The sequence below is a fragment of the Diuraphis noxia genome, unplaced genomic scaffold (genome assembly GCF_037042655.1).
Source record: "Diuraphis noxia isolate RWA-SAM2 unplaced genomic scaffold, SU_Dnox_SAM2 contig0004, whole genome shotgun sequence".
Taxonomy (NCBI): Eukaryota; Metazoa; Arthropoda; class Insecta; order Hemiptera; family Aphididae; genus Diuraphis; species Diuraphis noxia.
In genome coordinates, this window is record NW_028301714.1 from 58,610,345 (window position 1) to 58,633,001 (window position 22,657).

At 27.6% G+C, this 22,657-nt stretch overlaps 4 protein-coding genes across 7 annotated transcripts; 1 reads left to right on the top strand and 3 right to left on the bottom strand.

Moving 5' to 3' along the window:
- Positions 1-35: 35 nt before the first annotated feature.
- On the bottom strand, positions 36-7,281 carry Cpsf73 (cleavage and polyadenylation specificity factor 73). 2 transcript variants are annotated; one of them, XM_015523728.2, is made up of 14 exons: positions 7,034-7,281; positions 4,700-4,763; positions 4,539-4,636; positions 4,317-4,445; positions 3,529-3,796; positions 3,322-3,472; positions 3,071-3,246; positions 2,695-2,824; positions 2,458-2,633; positions 2,232-2,381; positions 2,042-2,150; positions 403-731; positions 220-342; positions 36-155 (listed from the first exon to the last, which is right to left on the bottom strand). In XM_015523728.2, exons 1-14 carry the CDS (start codon positions 7,111-7,113, stop codon positions 54-56), a joined length of 2,085 nt encoding a protein of 694 aa, XP_015379214.1. In that variant the 5' UTR covers positions 7,114-7,281; the 3' UTR covers positions 36-53. The 2 variants fall into 2 exon arrangements, with proteins under 2 accessions (XP_015379214.1, XP_089083427.1); XM_089227301.1 differs by lacking the exons at positions 4,317-4,445; positions 4,539-4,636; positions 4,700-4,763; positions 7,034-7,281 and adding an exon at positions 4,118-4,235.
- On the bottom strand, positions 4,817-7,027 carry l(2)37Cd (general transcription factor IIIC subunit l(2)37Cd). Its single transcript, XM_089227302.1, has 2 exons — positions 6,150-7,027; positions 4,817-6,076 (listed from the first exon to the last, which is right to left on the bottom strand). The coding sequence occupies exons 1-2, from the start codon at positions 6,980-6,982 to the stop codon at positions 5,383-5,385; spliced, it is 1,527 nt and encodes a 508-aa protein (XP_089083428.1). The 5' UTR covers positions 6,983-7,027; the 3' UTR covers positions 4,817-5,382.
- Positions 7,282-15,067: 7,786 nt separating the features above from the next.
- On the bottom strand, positions 15,068-16,570 carry LOC149056248 (uncharacterized). The gene is made up of 2 exons (XM_089226770.1): positions 15,581-16,570; positions 15,068-15,522 (listed from the first exon to the last, which is right to left on the bottom strand). The coding sequence occupies exons 1-2, from the start codon at positions 15,773-15,775 to the stop codon at positions 15,376-15,378; spliced, it is 342 nt and encodes a 113-aa protein (XP_089082896.1). The 5' UTR covers positions 15,776-16,570; the 3' UTR covers positions 15,068-15,375.
- A 121-nt stretch (positions 16,571-16,691) lies between these two features.
- LOC107169498 (solute carrier family 35 member F5) lies at positions 16,692-21,131 on the top strand. 3 transcript variants are annotated; one of them, XM_089226769.1, is made up of 10 exons: positions 16,692-16,830; positions 17,538-17,678; positions 17,744-17,824; positions 18,593-18,709; positions 18,803-18,955; positions 19,472-19,654; positions 19,885-20,041; positions 20,123-20,282; positions 20,342-20,593; positions 20,657-21,131. In XM_089226769.1, the coding sequence occupies exons 1-10, from the start codon at positions 16,828-16,830 to the stop codon at positions 20,724-20,726; spliced, it is 1,317 nt and encodes a 438-aa protein (XP_089082895.1). In that variant the 5' UTR covers positions 16,692-16,827; the 3' UTR covers positions 20,727-21,131. The 3 variants fall into 3 exon arrangements, with proteins under 3 accessions (XP_089082895.1, XP_089082894.1, XP_089082893.1); XM_089226768.1 differs by having other exon boundaries at positions 16,702-16,844; XM_089226767.1 differs by lacking the exon at positions 16,692-16,830 and adding an exon at positions 16,978-17,345 and having other exon boundaries at positions 20,657-21,130.
- Positions 21,132-22,657: the final 1,526 nt, after the last annotated feature.

Consider the following 22,657-nt stretch of genomic DNA (forward strand, 5'->3'; position numbering starts at 1 on the left):
AAAATATATATATAAAATGAATAGAAAAAAAATGATTAATTTTTATATTTTTATTATTTCATATTTGTGATATTTAAAGGTGTTACAGTATTATGCAGTCTAGAAATGGCAGCTTGTACCATTCGTTGCAAAACCTCATCTTCACAAGTTACTTCCTATATATAAAAAAAAAACATCATAATTAAAATCAATACCAAATAACATTATACACAAACATACCAAATTTTTTAAATTAATATTAGCTTTTTTCCCATCAACAGCTACAAACAATTTTTCACCTTTAAATATTTTTGGTACAGATTCCTCGCCAAACATTTCTTGTAAGATTTCAATCAAACATTCCTATAAAATAGATAATTTAATATTACTTTGTATAAAAACATTCAATTAACAACTTTTTACCTTGAAATGCATATGGTCATACTCGGTAAATGGAACCGATGCCACATTTTTCATATCTCCGTGACTCATTGACTGAATCTTCATCAAAACTTGTACAACAATATCTGCATACATATCATTTTCAGGTGTAGTAGTCCATTCCAAAGTAGCAAAGTTTTTATCCACAGACACATCCACTGAATTTAATACTCTTAACTTTTTGTTGGGAATAACTATTTCAGGTACACTGCCAGTCAAATGTGACAACATATTTTGTAATACAGTAAATGATGATGTAAATCTGTGAAGTTGTTTTTGTTGGATTTCACTCAATAACATATCGGAATATCCTGAAAATGTAGAAATTATAATTCATAATTAATGAGTGAAGATAAAATTATTAATAATTAAGTGTGACTTTATATTGATGCCTACTAATTTGATTTTAGATTAAGGGGATACACATGCGCGTTATAGGATTTTAACCGTATTTTTTGCCAAACATACCGATGGAAATAGTGAAGCAACAAGAATTATAAAAACAGATTTGAATTTGTAGTCAAGACTACTTGAGATCAACTTTTCAGCATTTTCGATATTGTCTTCCAAATTTCAATTAATGTTATGTTATATTAAAAAATTGTCGTTTTTAAAGTTTTTTGTTGAAGTTAAAATCAAAAATGCAGGAAAGTCAATTTCAAGTAGATTTGATGACAAATTCAAATCTGTTTTTATAATTCTTATCGCTTCACTATAGCTATCGCTATACTATACTATAGCTAGTACGTTTGGCAAAAAATACGGCTAAAGTGCTAGACAATGACAGAAAATCACGGTATTGATTCCCCTTAACATACTTATTTAAAAATAAAAATGTCCAAGCATATAGATATATTTCAACCCAGTTATGAACTTTCAACACTTGTAAGAATTTTTCAGTTATACATTTTCCATTTAATATAGTATTCTTTACATTACTTAATTAATAGTTTTATATATAAGAAATATAAATAATATGGAATGAATAATGATACCCTTCAGATAAAGGTTTCACAGACAATTAATTAATCACACTGGTCCAAATATATTTAACAGCACGTTTTGAAAAATCTTTTAATAAGTGTATTAATTATGAAATAGTTGATTTTATTGATCTCTTAGAATGTATTTCATGTCAATGTTCTTATATTTGTCATCAATGTTGCTTATACTTATTTTCATCAAAAAAGTTGTAATTTATTCACTAAAATTTAGGTATCTGACAGGTTAAGTAATGAAACCAGAGAACAAAGCATCACCTGTACTAAAAAAATATATTTAATGATAACTATACACAATTGACACTTGTTTGATGTCCTACCACTGAAAATTCAATAAATTATACAAAATGATGTATACTAACTCATGATAATATAACAAAATCCAATTCATTATTTAAGGAAGAATTGAATTAAATTTTTTTTATAAATAGATCATGTACTAGATTTTTATAGATGGATATCGCGACCCAGAAAAATTATTCATATTGTTTAAATGTTTAGATTAAGACTGTTAGATGGCAGATTGATATATTGTAAACAGTGAGGTTGAAGGTCAAGTACCTAATCAATAATTTATTTGTGCAAAAAGAATAAAACCATATTTTTGATAATAATCTTACTTGGAATATCTTCAGAAGCAAAAATATGATAGCTAAAATTTTTTTTTAATAGAACACCACTCAAAACATTATCTTCTGCTGGTTTTTCAACTGCTATTTCTCCCATTACCTAAACACAAAATAATTTTTTAAATAAATTAATAGAATGATTATTATATCACGTTTAAGTATGAATTTAACAATTACATACTTTAGCAGTTTTTTCCCCAGTAAAATAAAAATCAACTCCTACTGTATTCCGAGGGTTATAGACTTTAATATCTTCAGAATTTTCTTCATATTCTCTAACTAAAGCAGATTTCAACCTTTGCATTTCATTTTGTTCCCCATGTACCAATACCTATGTATTAAAAATAATATGTCACATATAAATTTCTTCAAATACTTTTGTTTTATTAATTATTTAAGATACTCACAATATGGGGTGGTTTTAAAATGTTTATAAATTCTCGTGTTTGCTGATAATCCGTATGTGCTGAAAATGATATATAATCAACAGACATTTTCAATGGTAACTTTTGACCAGTCATAGTTGTGATATCTTCAGGTTCAGATAAAATAGCTTTAGCAAGTGTTCCTTGCACCACATAACCTAAAATATTTTTAATAAATAAAATATTTATTATAACATAAATTATTTATTTTTGTTTTACCAGCAATTATAACTCCATTTTTACTATCTGTACACCACATTTCAAAAAGCTCTCGAGAAAGACCACTCTCCATGACACCTGGTGATGCCATTATTACACAAGGACCAATATCTTCAAAATGATCAATGCTCTAAAATATAAATATGTATTATTAATAATTTTTTTTAAATAATAATAATGAATTTAATCATTTGATTGGATTTTGACAAAAATAATAAAAGAGAGTAGTGCTTTGATAATTGTCATTCCTAACTACTAAATACTTTTTTAATTTAAATAACATAATTTAGGGAAATATAAACTTTTTATTGTAATTTCATTGTTAAATGATAATTAAAATTTTTAAACTATTTATGAATATTAAATAACAGCATACTTTAAGGTTAGTAATATGTTTAAAAACAAATGGATTGTTAACAGCAATTTGACGTTTTATACGATCATTCATAGCATTAATATAGGTCTGGTACACAGCCATACATTTTTTAGCCAACGATGACGCATAATATATAGGAATATCGTGAAGTTCTGGGTGAAGGCCCCAATATTCATCTTAAAAATTTAAATAAAAACATGAATAAATAATAACATTGAAATTTTTTATAGTAAAATAATGCATCCTCTCACCTAAGATTAACAACAATTCTTGAGCTCGTCCTAATGCAAAAACTGGAATCAAACATCTTCCACCTCGATTGACAATATCATTGACAAGCATAGTAAATCGTCGTTCACGTTCTTCACGCTTTTCATGTATATGAGTTCCATAAGTAGATTCCTAAGTAACATCAATAACTTTAAATTTGTAAATTTATATTTAAAAACAACATTTACAGTAATGAGTATTTCTGGCCTAGAAGGTGGTATTTCAGCAGCCATTAGATGCCTATCTTCTTGTCTTGAAAAGTCTCCAGTATACAAAACTTTAACACCAGCAATTTCAATCATAAACATTGCAGCTCCCAACACATGGCCTGCATTATAAGCACAAAAACGAATACCACCAACATCCTTTTCTTCATGAAAATTAATCGTTTCTATACGATCCATGCTCTTTTCTAAATCAGCTTCAGTGTAAAGCATCTGTTCAGTTCCTATATTACTGAATTATAAAAATTTTCAATAAATCAGAACATAAAATAATTTGTTTTAAAAAGTTTGCACATAAAGATAACTTAATTGAATGTCATGAACAAACAAAACAAGTAAAATTTCAAGTTCTTAAAAACTAATACCAACTCAGTTTATCATAATGCAGAATAATTGAAAAAAAATAGATATGGTTAGAGCTGCCACCTCACTGGATTTTACCTAGATACTCCAGTTTCACGTATAAAACTAAGGGCTATGGATTTAGTAAATTACTCAGAGTCGTAAAATTATTACTAAGTACATTGACTATTTCTTGCATTTCATTACCCACCTTTTTACACCTCATAAACTCATAACATGAATATTAAGCGTATAGTGTCTAGTCAACAGCCTATGGAGATGTCTTGGTGATCACTTATTTTTGTTTTTGCTTATTGATCCTGCAATTTTTCAAAGATGGCAGCTCTATTTATGAATTAAAAGCCTTTAATATCTAAAATACAAAAATATCTTTGTAAAAAATAAATTACCTGACTTTAATATAATCTGACAGTAACCATCTATAAATAGCTTTAGTTGCATGAGTCATATAACATTTTCCTTTGAATTTAGTCTTGAGTAAAAACCATGGTAATGCTCCACTGTGGTCCAAATGAAAACTGTTGAAAATAATGAAAATTCATATTAATTAGAATTGATTGCGCATACATTATAGTTTTTTTTATATAACTGTCGATTTTATTTTTATTTACTGAGTAATTAAAAGTAAATCAATTTCATTCGCTTCAATCAGATCCACAAATGGCAATGCATCTAAACCTTGAAGGCCTGGATGAATTCCACAATCAAGCTAAGAAATAAAACAATTAAGTTAGATAAAAATTTAAACTCATTAATAGAACTTAAAACTTGCCATAATTTTTTTGCCTTTGAACTCCATAACAATACATGATCTACCAACCTCTTGTCCAGCGCCTCTAAAATATAAAATTAAACAAACAATTAAAATTGTATATCATAACATAAAGTATAATGTATCTTATAAATGCTATAACAAATGAAACACCATTATTACGTATAATTATTGTAATCATTTATTATTATATATTTATATATACATATTTAAAAAAATATTGATACATTTAAAAAACTGAAGGCAAATTCTATTTCAAAATTAATATTGTTGACAAGGTATTTTTACAACTATAGAAAATAATAATTAAGAAACTAGGTAAAAAAATTGGTAAATTACTATATAAAACTAAATTATAAAGTTGATAAATTATAATTCAAGTTTACAGATGATTAACTAAAAATATTAAAATCAAATAAATATTACAATACAGTTGAAAAAATTTTAACACCATATTTTAAATTAAAATAATTTTAACACCATATTTTAAATTAAAATGTTTTCAATGACATTTTAAGAAATTTTTTTTCATGAAATAATCAGTTATTAAATTATTTTTACTAATTATTATAATAATGTATTCATTATTAAATATTACACTTTTTAAATGAACTAGTTTATAACATTAATCATTATAGAAATAAAAATGTATACATTTTATGAAAAACATTAATTTAAACTATTCATATTTCCAAATTGTCCATTTTTAGGTCTGTGTCATCTTCTTCATCACTACAAGGATTAGAATTTGGAACATCTGTTTTTATATGATTTTCTGAAAAAATTATTTTGGCTAGTTCTTCGCGATCTAAATTAGTAGACCAATCTTCATATTCATCTTCAACCACTTCAATTTCTGAGGAACACTCATTATATTCATTCTCATTTTGATTATCTTCATCAATTACTTCTAATCTTCTCATAATTTGTTGTCTAGTAAAATCTAAATTGTCTTCCTCCATGTAATCACTATATAGCTTTATATCCTCATTTCCACAAAAAGGTAAATTGCCGGCTAAATACTTCTGCCATGCTCTTTCTAAATATCCATACATAACATTTCTTATGTCATCTATAAATTCTTTCTTGAGCCAACCAGCATGTTTACTACAAGCGGTTGATAAAGATGCATTTTTAAGCATCTCCTTCACTTCTGGCAAATGTATATCACACAGTTGATAGTTAGCAACAATAGATAAAGGAAATGAATTTGGAGAAAAATAAAACTGTTTTTCAGCAGTATTAGGATTATAATCTTCAATGTTGAATTTTGTTATTTTGGGATTAGATGAATTATGATCATCAAACCATTGATTGCGAATCTCAATTACTTGATATATGTAATTTGATGGATCATTGTGGTAGTTGTACCCATGCCTATAAATAAAGATACAAATTTAATGTACCCATTTCTATTTATCAGAAATAAAAAAAATATTATATAATTTACCTGACCCACATGCGTCGAAATGGTCCAGTAGTGGTGAAATAGCCGGTGGTTGGTAATAAGTATTTCATCTTTTCCTTATTTATAACTTTGGCAAAATGAAACAAAGCCGGTTTTACCCAGATTGGCCTTTTTTCAAATAGTTTATCCATCAATCTTTTCTCATCAGGAGAAAACATTTTTACAGTTAAACAATACTTCAATAGATCCAGAGGCATAGGTGGCAAGTCAGTATCCTCAAAACGATTATTCTTAGTGAAATTGCGTACATATGGTCTTAATCTATGTTTCTTAGACAACATATCCAATTTCTTAAGATTTACAAGATCATAAAAATCTGACTGAGGTTCATTGAATTTACTTAGTTTGCTAGGTAGTAACGATAAAGGCACATTTTTTTCTAAAGCCCAATTTAAATCCAATAATTTACTTGTATTCCATAATTCAGAAACATTGGGAATAGGTGGAAAATATGCAAAATCCATAATACTTGTAAATGTAAAAACTTTTTGTACAAATCCAATTACATGAGCAGGTAACACTTCTATAGGAATTTTTTCACCAGTTTTTTTATTTATTTTATATTTTGTCTTTATAGCAACCAGCAATGAACGTTCATAATGTTTAGTCCCTGAGAGTGGTGGTCCAAATTCTGATTTTACTAAGTTAACAGATAGCGAAGCTTCTGAATTTTCAAATGCATGAGTAATCTCATCAATACCTCCAAGATTTTCGATTGCTCGTTCAGCATTATTAACAATACCAGGATATATAATACAATTTAAAAGTTTTAGTTTGGAAGGACTAATAATTTCAGCCGCTCCAGATGATTCCATTATTCAAATTCAATGAAACATAAACTAAATAATAATGATTTAATGGCTTACAGAGGTTTAATTGTAAGTTTATCATTTTCTTCTTCAGATATCTGAATTTCCTCACCCTTCTTATCTTGAACGGACAACATTTTTCCTAAACAAAATTAAATAAAAGACAAACAAACTAATAATAACGAAAGTTAGTTTTTTATATTGTAAATTATAAAAAAAGGAAATTATGTTTTAATTCATGTCTTTTACGTTTAATGTTTATTTAAAATTTAAGTTTTGAGTCTAGAGTCTACAGATAAATGATAATATTAATTATTCATAATTATAAAATATTTGAGGTTATATTTAAATATATAATCAAACCGGTAGAGTAGTGATAACTGCCACCGTTTACCCCATAGATAATAAAATAATTTTTCTATTATCTATGCGTATACCACATAGAGTCTGTAATACTCTATGGTTTACCAAAACCACTTTATTTATTACCAAATCCCTATATATATCGCTCTAAGCAACCCATGGAAGAATTCCGTTTTTCTTCCATGGGTTCCCTAAGACCGGCCAATCGCGTTACTTCCTCGCGGCGGCGGCCGAGCTATCACGATTTTTCAGTTATCGTATACTTATTACTTATCAGTCATAGATATCGTGTTTTAGATTTTTCGAAACATCGAAACGTTTTATGCTTATTTTTTCGACTTTTTACGCGATTTTTCGACTTTTCGACCTTTGTCCGTCGCCGTTCGTACCATTTTCGCGTCGTCCGTTTCTTTCGCCAACCGTTTCGCTCGAAATCGGTTAGCGCGCTTCGCCGTCGCGTTCCGTTCCCGAAGCGTCCGTACGTTTTCATCGGGTTTTTCGATCTTTTTTCGATCCGCTTTTTATTTAAACGCGCCGTTTGCCCTTTTTTCGCGTCGTTTACTTCTTTTGAAAACCGTGGACGTGCGGTTTGTACGCCGGTTCGGTCCGTACGCTTAGAAATCGCGTTTACAACCGAGTCTACATACTGATACTTATGATGTACTGTTTTTTTTTTTTTTGTTACCTATTCAATAAATATTGCTTTTGACTGTTTGAAGTACGTGTTGTTTTGTCCTTGGTACCCTAAGCTCTGTTCAAAATACATATTTCAAGTTCATGTCGACGGTGGATCTTTCAAATATCCCTAGGGACAATACTTTTATTTGTGGTATAATATATTATTGTCGTTAGTGTGTAGGTTAATTGGTGGTCTAGCTAATTAATGTCAAGTAACATGGGAACAAAACTGTTGTTTGTCGGCGTTATGAAAGTATATACTGGTGATACATACAATAGTTTTTAAATAATGTTTTGGTTCGTCGAAATTGAAGGATGCAGTTTTAAACATTACTGTTGATAGTTAAGGTAGATCTTATAGTAGTAGCCTATAAAGTGTACACATTTGTCATACCTAATTAAAGCAGCATATTTTGGTAAGTATATTTTAACATTATTAGCTCTATTAATGCCAGTATGTATTGCTATATTATGAATATCAGTATGTACTGCTACGTATGCAGTAATTAATATTACTGTTGATACTTAAGGTACATTCTATGAGCAATCAATAAATTGTACACATTAGTGGTAATTAAATAGCTACTGAGTTACACCAATAACAGCATATTTTGATAATTATATTAACGCTTTGGTTCATCGCCGGCTCTATTATTGTCAGTGTGTTATTAAATATTACTGTTTATAGGTAAGTTAGCTACTGTGAAAAGCCTATTGTTTTTAAATATTTGATAGATTTAAATAACACTTTAGTTCATTGACGGTGTTAGTTATGAAAGTCTATATGTACTGAAATGGATACAGTATTAAATTATGCTATTTTTGGGCAAGGTAGATTCTATAAATAGGTAATCTATATTGGTTAGGTTAATTATTTAACCAAGCCCACAAATGTACACCAATGTAATATAATAGTATAGTCACAAAACAGTTCGTTGACAACATTAAATGTTATTTGTATTAAATAGTATAATACACAGGTACATGCATATAATGTTAAACTTCCTTAATTTGACAAATTGTGTAAAAATCGTTAGAATTAGAATAAATTAATAAGCAAATTTAGTTAAACGGACTTCAATAGTTTGATTTTAATAAAATTATTCAAACATAGACTATCAAAATAAATAAAAAATAATATATTGATATTACACTACATTTAGAAGTAACGACTAATTGTAAATTATTTAACATTTACCTAGAACTTAATTATTTAGCTGTGTATATGTATTTTTAAAATATACACAATGATTTTGTATATTATATTACAATATGTTTTGATTTTATTTTATACCTAACAAAAAAGAAATTGCTGTGTATTCACATGACTTCTTGATTAATTTTGTTAGTTACAATATGCAATAAAATAATGGTAGGTTTACTAAATGTTATGACTAAACAGTGAATAGAAACATAACTTAGTACAATATGAACAGAATCATAGATGGATATACTATACTGAAATAGTTTAAACTTTAAACACATCGATTAAAAACAAACATACCTACTATATTATAAGGTTAACTGACACAGTGACACATAATTCACACGTTTAAACGTTTTTAGTATTAATCACCGCTAAATAAAAACGGTTTAAATGCTAAAGTTTTTCCTTAATTAGGTTAGGCATTAGATGTTAGGGTATAGGGTTCGATCCCGGCGGCGTAAAATTATAAATTTGATAGATTTCTCTCCGACTGCATAAGTAAATAGGAGTAGTATTGACAACAAAATAATAATAATAATTGATTGTTCTTTTTTTGTATTTTTTTTTAATTTACCGATGTCCTAATGTTTTTTTCGTTTTTTTTTTACGTAATTTTTCAATGTTATGATGATCATAATTTGTCACCCGAATTACTGTTGCATATTATACTTACAATAAATACTTAAATACTAGGTAGTCCGTGTTTTTAGTCTGTTATATTTCATTATTACAAATAATAACTATTAACTACGCGTGATCTATTTATTGATATCGATAAGTGTTTTTGAAAATACTGTGGTCTCTGGATATCGCTTAGTACCGTCACTGAGATAGATAAGAATATATTCTTATCTATCTCAGTGAGTACCGTTAATCACTTCGCATCTTATATCTACGCGTACATCGTATTATTTATTAATTAATTAATAATAATAAAATTGTTAGTTGTAGGACTAGCTAAGTTATTGCGGTGGCTCATTTAAATAACATAGCCACCTGAGATCTTTTGCATTTTTTTCGAATTTTATTTAATTATTTTTTGTTATATTATTATTTAGTTCTTTTTTTAGTGAAGGTTGCTCCACCATCACTGAAAACCAATTAGAGCTATATATTTGGATATCCCACAACGACGATAAATGATAATTGATGGGTACCTAACCATTTACGATCCGTCTTCCATAATAAACCATTTTCTAGGAAAAAACCCATTTAATTAAGCTATGTGTGTGTGTATACTGTATAGTATATAGTACATTATATAATATCGGTCCATTACTTACGATTGTTATCATACTATTCATACTTATTATAATTATACTATCCTGTGTATAGTGAAGATAATAGGTATACTCCTAATATATTATCCGCTATCATAAATTTATCGTATGGTGTAGTTGTGGTGGAGAGGGCGACTTTAGGTTTGCGGAACGACGCCGTCGTGTGCAACGTCAAGCCATATTGTCTATGTCTATCTGTATGATACATTTTGAAGACAACTGAACATGTAACATTGTAAACATTGTATTTATTAAAAAGATTTGTAAGTTTTAATAAATTGATAACGTTGTAATCTTATGCTATGATGTTTGAAATCCAATTTGTATTATACACTCACAGTGAATTACTGTTAATTTATTAATTCATATTTTATGTTTGTTAAAAAAAACACAGAAAAATTACCATTTCAATGTAATAGTTTAATTAAAAGAATTTATGTTGATTCATTAATTTGATTACTACACATAATGTTTGATTAAACATTAAAATGTAGTATGAATAACTCACTATTTAATATTTAATATATTATTTGACTTAAACTGTATTCATAACTTTCTACATATCATATAATATACCACAAACTTAATATGTTGTTTGTGTTATTGTTACATGCATATAACATAAACTCGACATTATTTTTTAATGAATAACTTTATAATACAATTTAATATGAAAAAATTTCATGAATTACCTACTACCGCCAGTACAAACTAATAATTACCTGTTGCTTTATTTACATTAGATCACTAAGACACTAAGATACGTAATAATTATATTAATCGGATTATATTTGTTTTAATGCAATGATGATACCCTATGCCATAATTTGTAACCTTTAATTATAATAGTTTTAAGTTTCCACCTGTGTACACAACCTTTTTTCCGAATGAAAAAGAGAGTAAACATACAGTTTTCTACCCTTCATTTTTCAACTGTTGAGTGACTTCATAACTTTTTAAGAACAAACGCTTGATCACAAAGATCAAAACCCCGATATACATTTGCGTACCTACATTGCCTTTCGATTTAATACACACCACACATCATAGATATTATCTTATGGATATATATCTGTTCACAAAGAGTAAAAACTAACAAAAACAACAACAAAAAACCAAATAATTTGAAAAAAAAATTTATTGTTGAGCTGAAAACAAATAAAATTAATTTAATATTACAAAACATTGTATTTAACTAATATTGTTCAACTGAAAACTTACTGGATGTTTCCATGCTCTGAAATTTATAAAATGTATTGAATTAGCATTTTCGTCAGCAACTATTTAAAATTAGTATTAGATAATTACATCACCCTTCACCTCCACCACCGCTATTCCATCTGTCACTGAAGACACGGCGGAGTCTTCGGTGACAATTGGTGACTGTGGTGGCTTAGGTGGTGGTGTTGATGGTGGTGCGGGAGGGGGCGGCACAGATTGCCGTCCAGGAGTCGGTGGTGCTGTAAAAATGATTAATATTAAATACAACTGCAGGTCGTGGTAGAATATCAGTAATATCACACATACTCACCAAAACAATTCCGCACTATGTGACCCCTCCTCTTACACCTAAAACATCCTGAAACACAAATAAACAATGTACAATTTCATTAATAGCATACTTGATCGAAATTTGTATTTGGTACGAGTCTACTCACTGAGGTTTTTTTTTTCCTCCTTGCAAGCAGCGGCCAGGGTTGGAAGAGTATACACTACTATACAGGTGCATTGTACACCTGTACACCCTTCCCAAAAAATTTAAAGTTTTGAACGACTTTCATTCTAAAACAGAAAAAAAAATTTTAATGAATAATTTTCGCAGTTAATTATTCTACTTCTGTGACGTGTAGGATGTACAACATTTAAGAACCTATACAGCATTTCAACAAATCGTTTACTACACACTGACTCTGGTTATCACAGAAACGTTTTCATCTACAGATCTACAAAATTTTTATAAAATTACACATCATTATGAATTAACGAAAAATAAACTGAACACGTGGCCTGTTACAACGACAAACTACACACATTACATATGCAGTGACTTCCACAAAAAAAATTATTTTTCCATAGAAACTATTCTGCGTATAGGTACACGTTAGTACGTTACGTGTTTCGAGTTAAGAGGCTGTCAGCGCAGCGATGTTACTATAAAATTCTAACCCAAGAGCCACAATTGTATGGCCCATAAGAATCGTTTTTTTTTTTTTTTTTATTAAATTTAAAGTAAAATTATGGTGAACAATAGTTTTAACGGTATAAACCTAACCTTACCTTTTGACTATACAGAGTGGTTTTTAATTATTGATTTTGGTTACCTTCCAGTCCCTAAAATATCCAAATTTTCGTACTACACAATACACACATAGTCCCAAATCAGTCAAATTTAAATTATACATTGTACCTATCAACCTATCAATTAATATTAATATGTATTTACAATAAATAATTTTATTTAAATAAAGTAGAATTTCTATATATCAAATTTAAAGGTTCTTTAAACAAATTTGTGAATAGAATTTTTGTTGAAAAATTTTTTTTTATATAAAACTCATCATTTTAAGTGTACAAAATGCATGAAAATAATAATACATAATATCAGAAATAAATAAAAATAAATTTAAATTACCTATATGGGGTATGTGAATTATAGTTTTTTTTTTTTATTCTTTGTGGTCGAAGAACTTTCTGATATCCTGTATTAATATTATTATTTTAAAATTGTATAGAATATATTATTATATAAAGGTTTAATGTGAATAACACACTTTTAAATTTCGTACTGCACGCTGAATTTTTCGTACTACACACAATTTTAGGGACTGTGATACCTACAATAATTTAAAAAACACTATTCATTAAGAATTTACAAAAACAAAACAACCTGGAACACGTGTTTTTTGTGATTGTAACCACATATATAGAGTATTAGCGATTTCAATAACAATTTACATTTCTGCAGAAATAATTCTACATACCAGTGCATGTTACGTAAAGGGATACCGTTCTACACGTAGCAAAAGGATTTCTGCTTTACGATAATTTACGAAGATGATTTAAAATTTTGATTTTGATTATCGCACGAACATTTTAACTTTTCCAAATTTTAAGAAATTATAAATCATTATAAATTATTATAAATAAAAAACAAAAAACTGAACACGTGGCCTGGAATGACCACTGCACAGTGCATAGTGCAATGACTAAAAAAAAAAAAATAAAAAGATTTTCTCATACATTACTTTACAGCAGTGTTACGTGTTTGAGTTAACTTAAAGGAATACCTACAAAAATTCACATTGATTCAAACGCACATGTGCCGAAAAATGCCTTTCAACTTTACGATATTCTACTAAATGGTTATCGAATATTTTCTGGGATAGAATATCATATTAAATATTAAAATTATTTAAAAAAGAAAATAAATTTTAAAAAACGTGAGACAAATCTAATATATATAAAAGTACCTTAAACAAATATTTAATATCAACAAAGGTCTACTTACTCGATTACCGCTAGATTGTTAAATGAAATTAGTCTTACCGTCTCCCGATCACATAGCCTGTTGCCAAAAAAGTATTTTCCATCACTCTTCTAAATTGGTTACATACGATAACGGACGTATCGACAACTGCGCGATTAAACGAAAGGTGCGTTTGACAGAGATCAATAGTGGATACGGGAGATAGACAGAGACCGTGTCGTAAAACGCGCCTTGGATAACAATATATTTATGTATAGAAAAACATTAAACACCGTTCGATCAAATATCATTCTTTATATAACTTAACATTATACCATAAAACTTTACTATCTACACGGCTACACGCATAACATGATTTTTGAATGTCTATGAAATCCGCCTTATACTAAAATACCTATTCAGTATTCCTTAAATATTAATTCCACTTATCGTCGTGTCTGCATACTTGAATTGATGTAGCACATTGTCCAACTTGAGTAGCTTACTTGAAAATTAATCGATGTTCATCTGTGTTGACTGACTTGCTAGACACTTCAAAATGAATTTCAAAATATTACTTTTTTTTTAACATACGAAAAAGCACCGGACATGAGACGTGGAACCGTATTATTCAATTGCCGACTTCCGTGGGCAATGTGACATATCTAGACACTCAAACTCGAAATTCAAACTTCCCGCCTTCGAAACGCGATCACCAACACTTAGCCATACCATACTTGAATTGATGTAGCACATTGTCCAACTTGAGTGGCTTACTTGAAAATTAATCGATGTTCATCTGTGTTGACTGACTTGCTTGACACTTCAAAATTAATTTTTTTTTAACATACAAAAAAGCACCGGACATGTGACGTGCATAGGCGTAGCATGGTCGATTTTTTTGAGGGGGCTATAGCCTTTTTTTCCTCGTAGAATCAATGATGCTGCTGGAATTTCTTGTGAATTATTTCAGCGAAGGGGCTAGGTCTATAATTTGGGTACAAACATATATAAGTACTAACAATTTAACTAAAGAAAAATTTAAAGGAATAAAATATAAAAAGAACTAAATAAGCATATATTTAAGTTTAATATAAATAAATAAAATACCATATATCATATTATCAAATACATATTTTATAATTGAATTAAGTGTAAAAAAAAAACATTTTAATTAGGAAATTATTACCTACAGTACCTATCAAGTTTAAACGTCTACTTTTTTGCGCAAATATATTAAGAACATCTTCAGAATTAATAATATTAGCTAAGTCCCTTTCAATATGAAGTAATGATAGATTTTCAAAACTATCATTAGTCATAGAATTTGTAAGCCATGTTTTTATTCGCCGCATTACTGAAAACGATCTTTCGCATGACGCAGAACTTATTGGAATAGTAAGTGCTACTTGTAATAGTTTATATAAATTTGGAAAAACTTTTTTGTTAATTTCTGATACAATGAATCTATATCAAAATTATCTTTATCAATACAATTTTTCATAATTAGCATTTCAGCTTTAAGTTGGTCCTTATCAATACATAAAGCTTTCTAAAAACAAAATCTTATATTAACATAAATATTATATATTTTTATATATTTTACTAACCTCGTAATGTTCAATAAAATATAAACTTTCAGGATATTTTAACTTCATAAAGTTATCAATACTAAGTCCCATTTTCAAGCTTTCTGTTGAAAATCTGCTTCTCAAACCAGATATAACACAGTCAAGTATCCTAAAATAACCATTAATTTTCCAGTATTCAAACTGTGCGTCTTCATCACTCATTCCTTCATCCATATTATCAACAGAACATTCAGTACCAGTAATATTACTAACAAAATAGTCGCTGTCGCTGCCCCTATAATTGGACTATTTTTATCCTAAATAGTATTATTCCCAGAAATATCGATAGACGATGGCGATAACATTATACTAGTCTAATGATGATTATTAGCTATATTCATAAATCACACTAAGTGGAAATTCAGTGTATATCATATTTTAATATATAAATAACATAATATTATAACAAAATATTATTATTGCTAATGATATCGATGTAATATAATGTATAAATAACTGAATAATTTAAAATTTGAATTATCATATAAAATATTCTTTGGAAATAAAAATAAAAATAAATAATAGAACAATTATTCTTCAGTTCTCATAGTACATGGACCATGGACGTATAAAATAGTTCATTTTTACACAAGGGGCTAAGAAGAATTTTAGGGGGGCTTAACAAAAAAAAGGGCTATAGCCCCCTTAGCCCCCCCCCCATTCTACGCCTATGGTGACGTGAGGCCGTATTATTCAATTGCCGACTTCCGTGGGCAATGTGAGAAATCTAGACACTCAAACTCGAAATTCAAACTTCCCGCCTTCGGAACGTGATCACCAACACCGAGTCTTATCAAAACTCCTTATCACATAGACAATTTTTGTTTTTCAACCAACAATTCATTTTTTTTGTTAAAAAATAAACTACGACATGATCATTTCCAGCCAACACCAACCACTCACAGCGAGTCTCACGGACCGCCGAGTTTCAGGACAGCGAGTTTCCGATGGCAGCTAGTAGATAATAAAATACGGTTAGGTTACTGAGTATTGTTCTATGCTGATATAATTCTTAAATTTATTCTAAAATATGATAATTGTTACATGGAATCTTAAAAACGCAAGTGACATATTAACATTAATGTTTTACATTAATTAAACATTATATCACATTATAGAGGCACTAATGTGACACGACTTTCTTTTAATTATTTTTAAGAACATTCAGAACCGTCATATCCGTGCTCATTGTGCAACCGCCAAGAATAGTGGCAGTATTTATATCTATGGTACAAGATCTATGGTAACTGTATGATAATAAATTAAGCAGATTAACTTTACTGTGATAATACTAGTGAACCGATAAGTGATAACATAAATGTTTGGCATTTAATTGATAACGTAAATACGTAATATTTATTATTATTATATATTATAGTATAGTACTTATTACTTACTAGTTACTACTTAGTATGGGCTAAGGGCAAATGCCTATATTAAATTAAAACATGTAAATTGTTCCTTATTTATTTGTATGCAAATATTTATTCAAAAACATTGCAGAAATGTGATCATTAAATGTAATCGTGTATTCTAGTTTAACTAGTTCAATGTACTTGTAATACTTTAGTTGTGTAATTTTGAGAAGTTAGGTAGTCTAATGGATTTATGCTATTTATTCTTGCCATAAAGGTTTTTAAATTACCAGCAAAAAATGCACAATCTGTCCCAAAGACTGACATTTGGCTTGTTGTTATTACTGTTGGCAGACATAATATGGATAATGTCATCAAAATTCATTAACGTATGTTGTATAAACGTAATAAGACTAGAAATAATATTGCTCTCATTTAAACTAACAAATATAATTAGTGTTGTCACATCTTAAATTTAATTAAGAATTAATTATAAAAGATTATAAAATATAGATAAACATTTCAAAAATCTTTACAATTTTTAATTATTGTGATTAAGATAAATGTATTTTGTTTTTCAGTTTGTTCCTTTCAAAACTGATGATTACAAAAAGCCGTTTTTTTTCGCCTATACCAAAGCATCTATATTTACTCTCTACTTTTTGATATATATTATATTTAAAGAAATACGAAAGCCTTGTGGAAACCAAACTAATTATATGGTAATTTTAGGTATATGTACTTAATTCTTTATTCTATGTAAAATTCCTATATTATGATGTTATAGTTTGTTAATTTTGATACAATCGAAAATGAAGATGATGACGAAGAAGATGATAATGTTTTTACTGATGAAACTGAAAGATTAGTAAGAATTTTGGTCAATATTATTTGAATTAAAAATATCTTCTTTTGAGTTCAAAAAATTAATCTATATGTGAATTGTAGTGATTGATTAATCATGCAATTTATTTTTGCTATTAATAATTTGTCATTAAATTAATAAAATCACTAATATAATCTATGCAAGAACTTTGAATAATCTTTATTGAAGTTTCAAGTAATTTTTAATTTATTCTGTACAGAACAAACATTTAAATTTCCTAAAGATATTTCTGAGTTATTTTAAATTAAAACATTCACAATTAAAAAAATAATAGAGACATAGCTTGTATGCAATAGTAACTGCAATTTTTGTTATAATAATTATATAATAATATAACCTTGTAATGTCCAATAAAACTTCTATTTTTAAAATTTGGGGATCCACTTATACTTGATTTCTTATTGATAATTTGAGTAATTTTAATTACCTATAAAAATACAAATATCCGCAAATCAACCTGTTTTAACACCATCTTATAAACATTCTATTTGTAGAATTAAATAATTCTTTTATAGCTTTGATATTTTTCTTATTGATAAATTTATTTATAAAGTACGCATGCAAAATTATTAACTGGGATAATCATGCTTTTTTAATTAGTATATACATTATATGAATTATTAGTTTGTACTTATGTTATTAGAAATTGTTAAGTTTGTTAAAAGTATTTTATCCTACACATGTATTATGAATTTAAATTACAAATTATTTTGCATTATATTTTACAAACAATTAAACATTTTTATACAGAGCACAGCAAGTTATGTTCCCATCAAAAATCCTAGTTTGACTTCTGGTACAGAGAGTGATGATTCAGGAACTGCTAAGCCAAAAAATAAAGTTGTTCGATTTAACAAAGTTGCTGAGGTAATACAATTCTATTTAAATAAATAGATAAATAAGTGTGTTTTTGGTCAACAAATTTCTTTCAAAAATCTATTTATTTATTAATTTTAATAGGTTAGACATTTATCTGAAACAGAAGCTACAGAAGCATTAATGGCTCGTTTATCTTATGCTGCTACAATAAGAGCACGAGAAATTTGTCGTTTATCTAGGCAATTACTAAATCTACATCAAACTGCAAAGCTAGCTTTCACAGTAGCTCCACTTGTAAGAATTACAATATATTTATATACTGACATTTGTTACTAAATTAGTGTCAATTAATTTAACCTCTCCACTATTCCCAAGTGCTTAAATTAAAACATAATTATAACTAGAAAATTGTTATCAAGTATTCAAGTATAGATCTTAACAATTCAAGATCAAATTCAATGTATTTTTACGTTATGTGATCATATTTATGTATTATTATATTTATATTACATTTAACTTTCTAAAATAAACAACACAAAATAAGTCAATTATTTTATACCTTTATAAATTATAAATATAAATCGATTGAGCTTGTGTCTATTATGATAATATGATATTTAATTATTGAGATTGAAATAGAAATTTAACATTATTATATTAAATTTAATCACATTATCTTTTTTAATTTTTATATGTAAATCAAATATTCTATCCCTTAAAAAATTATTTTTGAATACTGCATAAAATAATGTTGCATTAAGAGTTAATACAAATTATGTTAATATATTGTTTGATTATTATTTTTTCCAGTGGGGTGTTGCTAATTTATTACATCAATTGTCTATGGTTTACATGGAACATAATCTAGTGTCTGTTGTATTGTCCACAACTAGTTTTTTCACTCTTCTACTATCTCTATTTTTTGTTACACCTTCAACAGATCGTTTTACAGTTGCTAAACTATTAACTGTATTATTCAGCATAACTGGAAATGTTTGTACTAATTTTTAAATGATAAAAACAATAACAATAGTTTGTTTAAAATAAAATATATTATTTGATATACTATTTAAATTTTACTTTTATAAAAGTAAATACTACTTGATTACTTTAAAATAAGATTTAAACACTTATTAAAAACAAAATTTTAAACAAACTTCTATAAATTTGTATGTCTTTGCTTTTGCTTAAAAATAATGTTATTAATTATCTTATATTTACAGGTTATAATTACATTACCTGATTCTCATTTTAGTTTTAGTGAAATTAATGTTGGATTTGCATTATCCTTATGTAGTGCTATATTTTATGCATTAAATATTGTTACATTACGATCTTGGGTAGATCACGAAGACAAATTGGACATCATATTGTACTTTGGTAATTTTTTTATATTATGCTAATTGATTTCTCTATTGTGTATCATAATACATAAGATTTGATAATTTATTTTATTTCTAGGGCTTGTTGGTCTGTTTAATGTTCTTATGTTTTGGCCGCTTTTTATTTTTCTTCATTACTTTGAACTTGAAACCTTTGAATGGCCTAACAAACAACAAGCAATATCACTATTCATAAATGGAGTCATAAAAGCAACATTGCCTGAAGTCATATGGTTATGGTAAAATAAATAGTTGTACATACTTTATTTAACCATTCTAATTTGTATTTTTATGTTAGGGGATGTTTGCTGACATCATCAATTATAGCAACAATGTCTATAGGACTAACTATACCAATGTCTTTAATGCTGTCTGGCATCTCCAGTCAAAACAAGTCTGATTATGAACGTTTTTTGTTACCATCATTTTATTTAGGTTTAGTTCCTACAACTTTTTCTTACTTTTCTCTAATATGGTTAACCTACCGATTTAATTATAATCAAAATGAATACAATTGTCTAAGCCGTTGCCGGAGAAAAAATTTAATTAGGTGAATAAACAAAAAAAATTATTAAAAAATATATTATTTATATTAATATTTTTTCATCTACAGGCTTAGAGATAGTGATGCTGAACAAGCAGAATCTCTTATACAAATTCATGAAACAGACAAAGAAGTATAATATAAATTATATGATTTATTTAGAAACTTCCAAGTTACTCACCAGGATTAATTTTTTTAGTATTTTTACCTCTTTTTGTGCAATGTATCATTAGACTTATTTACATTATTTATTATGAGTTATATTTTTGATCCAGATTAAAATTAATAAAAATGCCAATATTATTTTTAATATATTGTTTTAAGATTCCTACTTTCATGATTTACACCATAAATTAGTATTATCTCATCAGTAAATAAAATGTATTTTACATTGTTTATTTTGTATAATAAACAGCTGAAAATGTAGTGTATAAATAATAATAAATTGGCTCATATTATGTTAAATATCTGATATTTTTAATCTGGATTTTAAATTTTAAATGTAACATCATATTATAATAGTTTATTTTATCACATTACTATATTACTATGATAAAGTATCATTTAAGTATAACTTCAAATCTTTGTTTAATCTGTGTTATTATTTATATTTTATTTATTTTTAACATATATGTATACATATTACTAAATATTTACTACTAAATGTATAGATCATTGAATACGTAATCTATTTAATTGTTAATTGTAATCCTATAAATTTTTCAACAGTCACTTAATGTTTATACTGTAGTTTGTAATATCACTTGTTACCACATATTATGAAATATACCAAAACATTTATGTCTTAGACGCTTCAATTTTATTATTTTAAAGCCTACTTAATTTTATCTTTTTTTAATTATTTAAATTTAAATACAAATTTTTTTACACTAAATAAAGTGATAAATATATTATAAATCTTACTATGGGGAACGAGGTGGTCGAGTTGTCTACCGTGTCGGCTGTGGCTCAGCCGGATCGGGTTCGATCCTCGACCATCGGGCGGCACTTGTTCTCCAGACACCATGACTTGCCCGGAGAACAAGTGCCGCCATCCCCCACTCCAGGGTATGGCAGAAACCTACGGGTGCCCCCCAATAGAAATTCTGCCAAAACTCTCTCCCACGTATAAAACCAACCTACAGTTCCACAAGAACCTACAGTACTACCCCCTTCCCAATTGCCTTGGTTGCCGCGGGATGATTAAAAAAAAAATCTTATTATTTATTCTAATTTAAATCCATAAAAACCATTAATTTAAATTGTAATCATAAGACTCTACCTTTACTGACTCAGATATTTAATTTTGCAACAGTAAGGTATTTTTTTAAAGCTAATTACAGAAAATCAAATTATACTAATCTCTATTAATTTGGATCTTATAGCTTTTAAAGAATATTTATGATCAAGGGCGGACTGGCAGGGCGGGTAAGTGGCCATACCCACCCAGGCCTTCTAGACATTTTATGTTGGGGCCTCGAGCTATATTTATTATGTTTGATAATTTTTCAATTCCACACAGTAATCATTACCATGAAAAGTCAAAAACAAAGACTACAATATTACAATAGGTACTATTTACAAAAATTAAGTAACTGGAACAGTCAGACTGCAGCCGCGAAGGCTATGAAAGTTATTTTAGATTCATTTTTGGAATATTTGTAATTTATTAATTTTTTAAAACAATAATAGTAATTAGTATTAAAAATAGTGTTTAAATTAAAAACAATACATTTATTTTTGAAATTTTTTATTTTATTTGTATTGAAAAAGATTTAAGATTTAAATATTGAAGTAACTTGTTTTTTTATCATGTGGAACTTGGTTATATAAAAAAAATTTTTTTTATTAATTTTATTTGTATAATAAAGTTTAAACATTTTAATATTGAAGTAATTTGTTTTATTTTATTATGTTAAATTTAGTTGAGTATAAACCTATAGAATTTTTTCATTTTGTTATAAGTTCCTTAAAAAGTTATTTTATTTAAAATAAACATTGTAACGCGAGTCTCTTGTCTGGTAGTTTTAAAACTTATACCCACCTGGGCCTTCAGGGCCTCAGTCCGCC

Coding starts and splice junctions, on each gene's coding strand:
- LOC149056248 (XM_089226770.1), bottom strand. CDS start 15,775: ATGGATGAAGGAATGAGTGATGAAGACGCACAGTTTGAATACTGGAAA. Junction 15,523..15,580: donor ATTTTATTGAACATTACGAG/GTTAGTAAAATA, acceptor TTTTGTTTTTAG/AAAGCTTTATGTATTGATAA.
- Cpsf73 (XM_015523728.2), bottom strand. CDS start 7,113: ATGTTGTCCGTTCAAGATAAGAAGGGTGAGGAAATTCAGATATCTGAA. Junction 2,825..3,070: donor AACATATTACTAACCTTAAA/GTATGCTGTTAT, acceptor TTTATATTTTAG/AGCATTGATCATTTTGAAGA. Junction 343..402: donor ATGACCATATGCATTTCAAG/GTAAAAAGTTGT, acceptor TCTATTTTATAG/GAATGTTTGATTGAAATCTT.
- LOC107169498 (XM_089226767.1), top strand. CDS start 17,256: ATGCACAATCTGTCCCAAAGACTGACATTTGGCTTGTTGTTATTACTG. Junction 17,825..18,592: donor CTGATGAAACTGAAAGATTA/GTAAGAATTTTG, acceptor ATTTTTATACAG/AGCACAGCAAGTTATGTTCC. Junction 18,956..19,471: donor CTTTCACAGTAGCTCCACTT/GTAAGAATTACA, acceptor TATTTTTTCCAG/TGGGGTGTTGCTAATTTATT.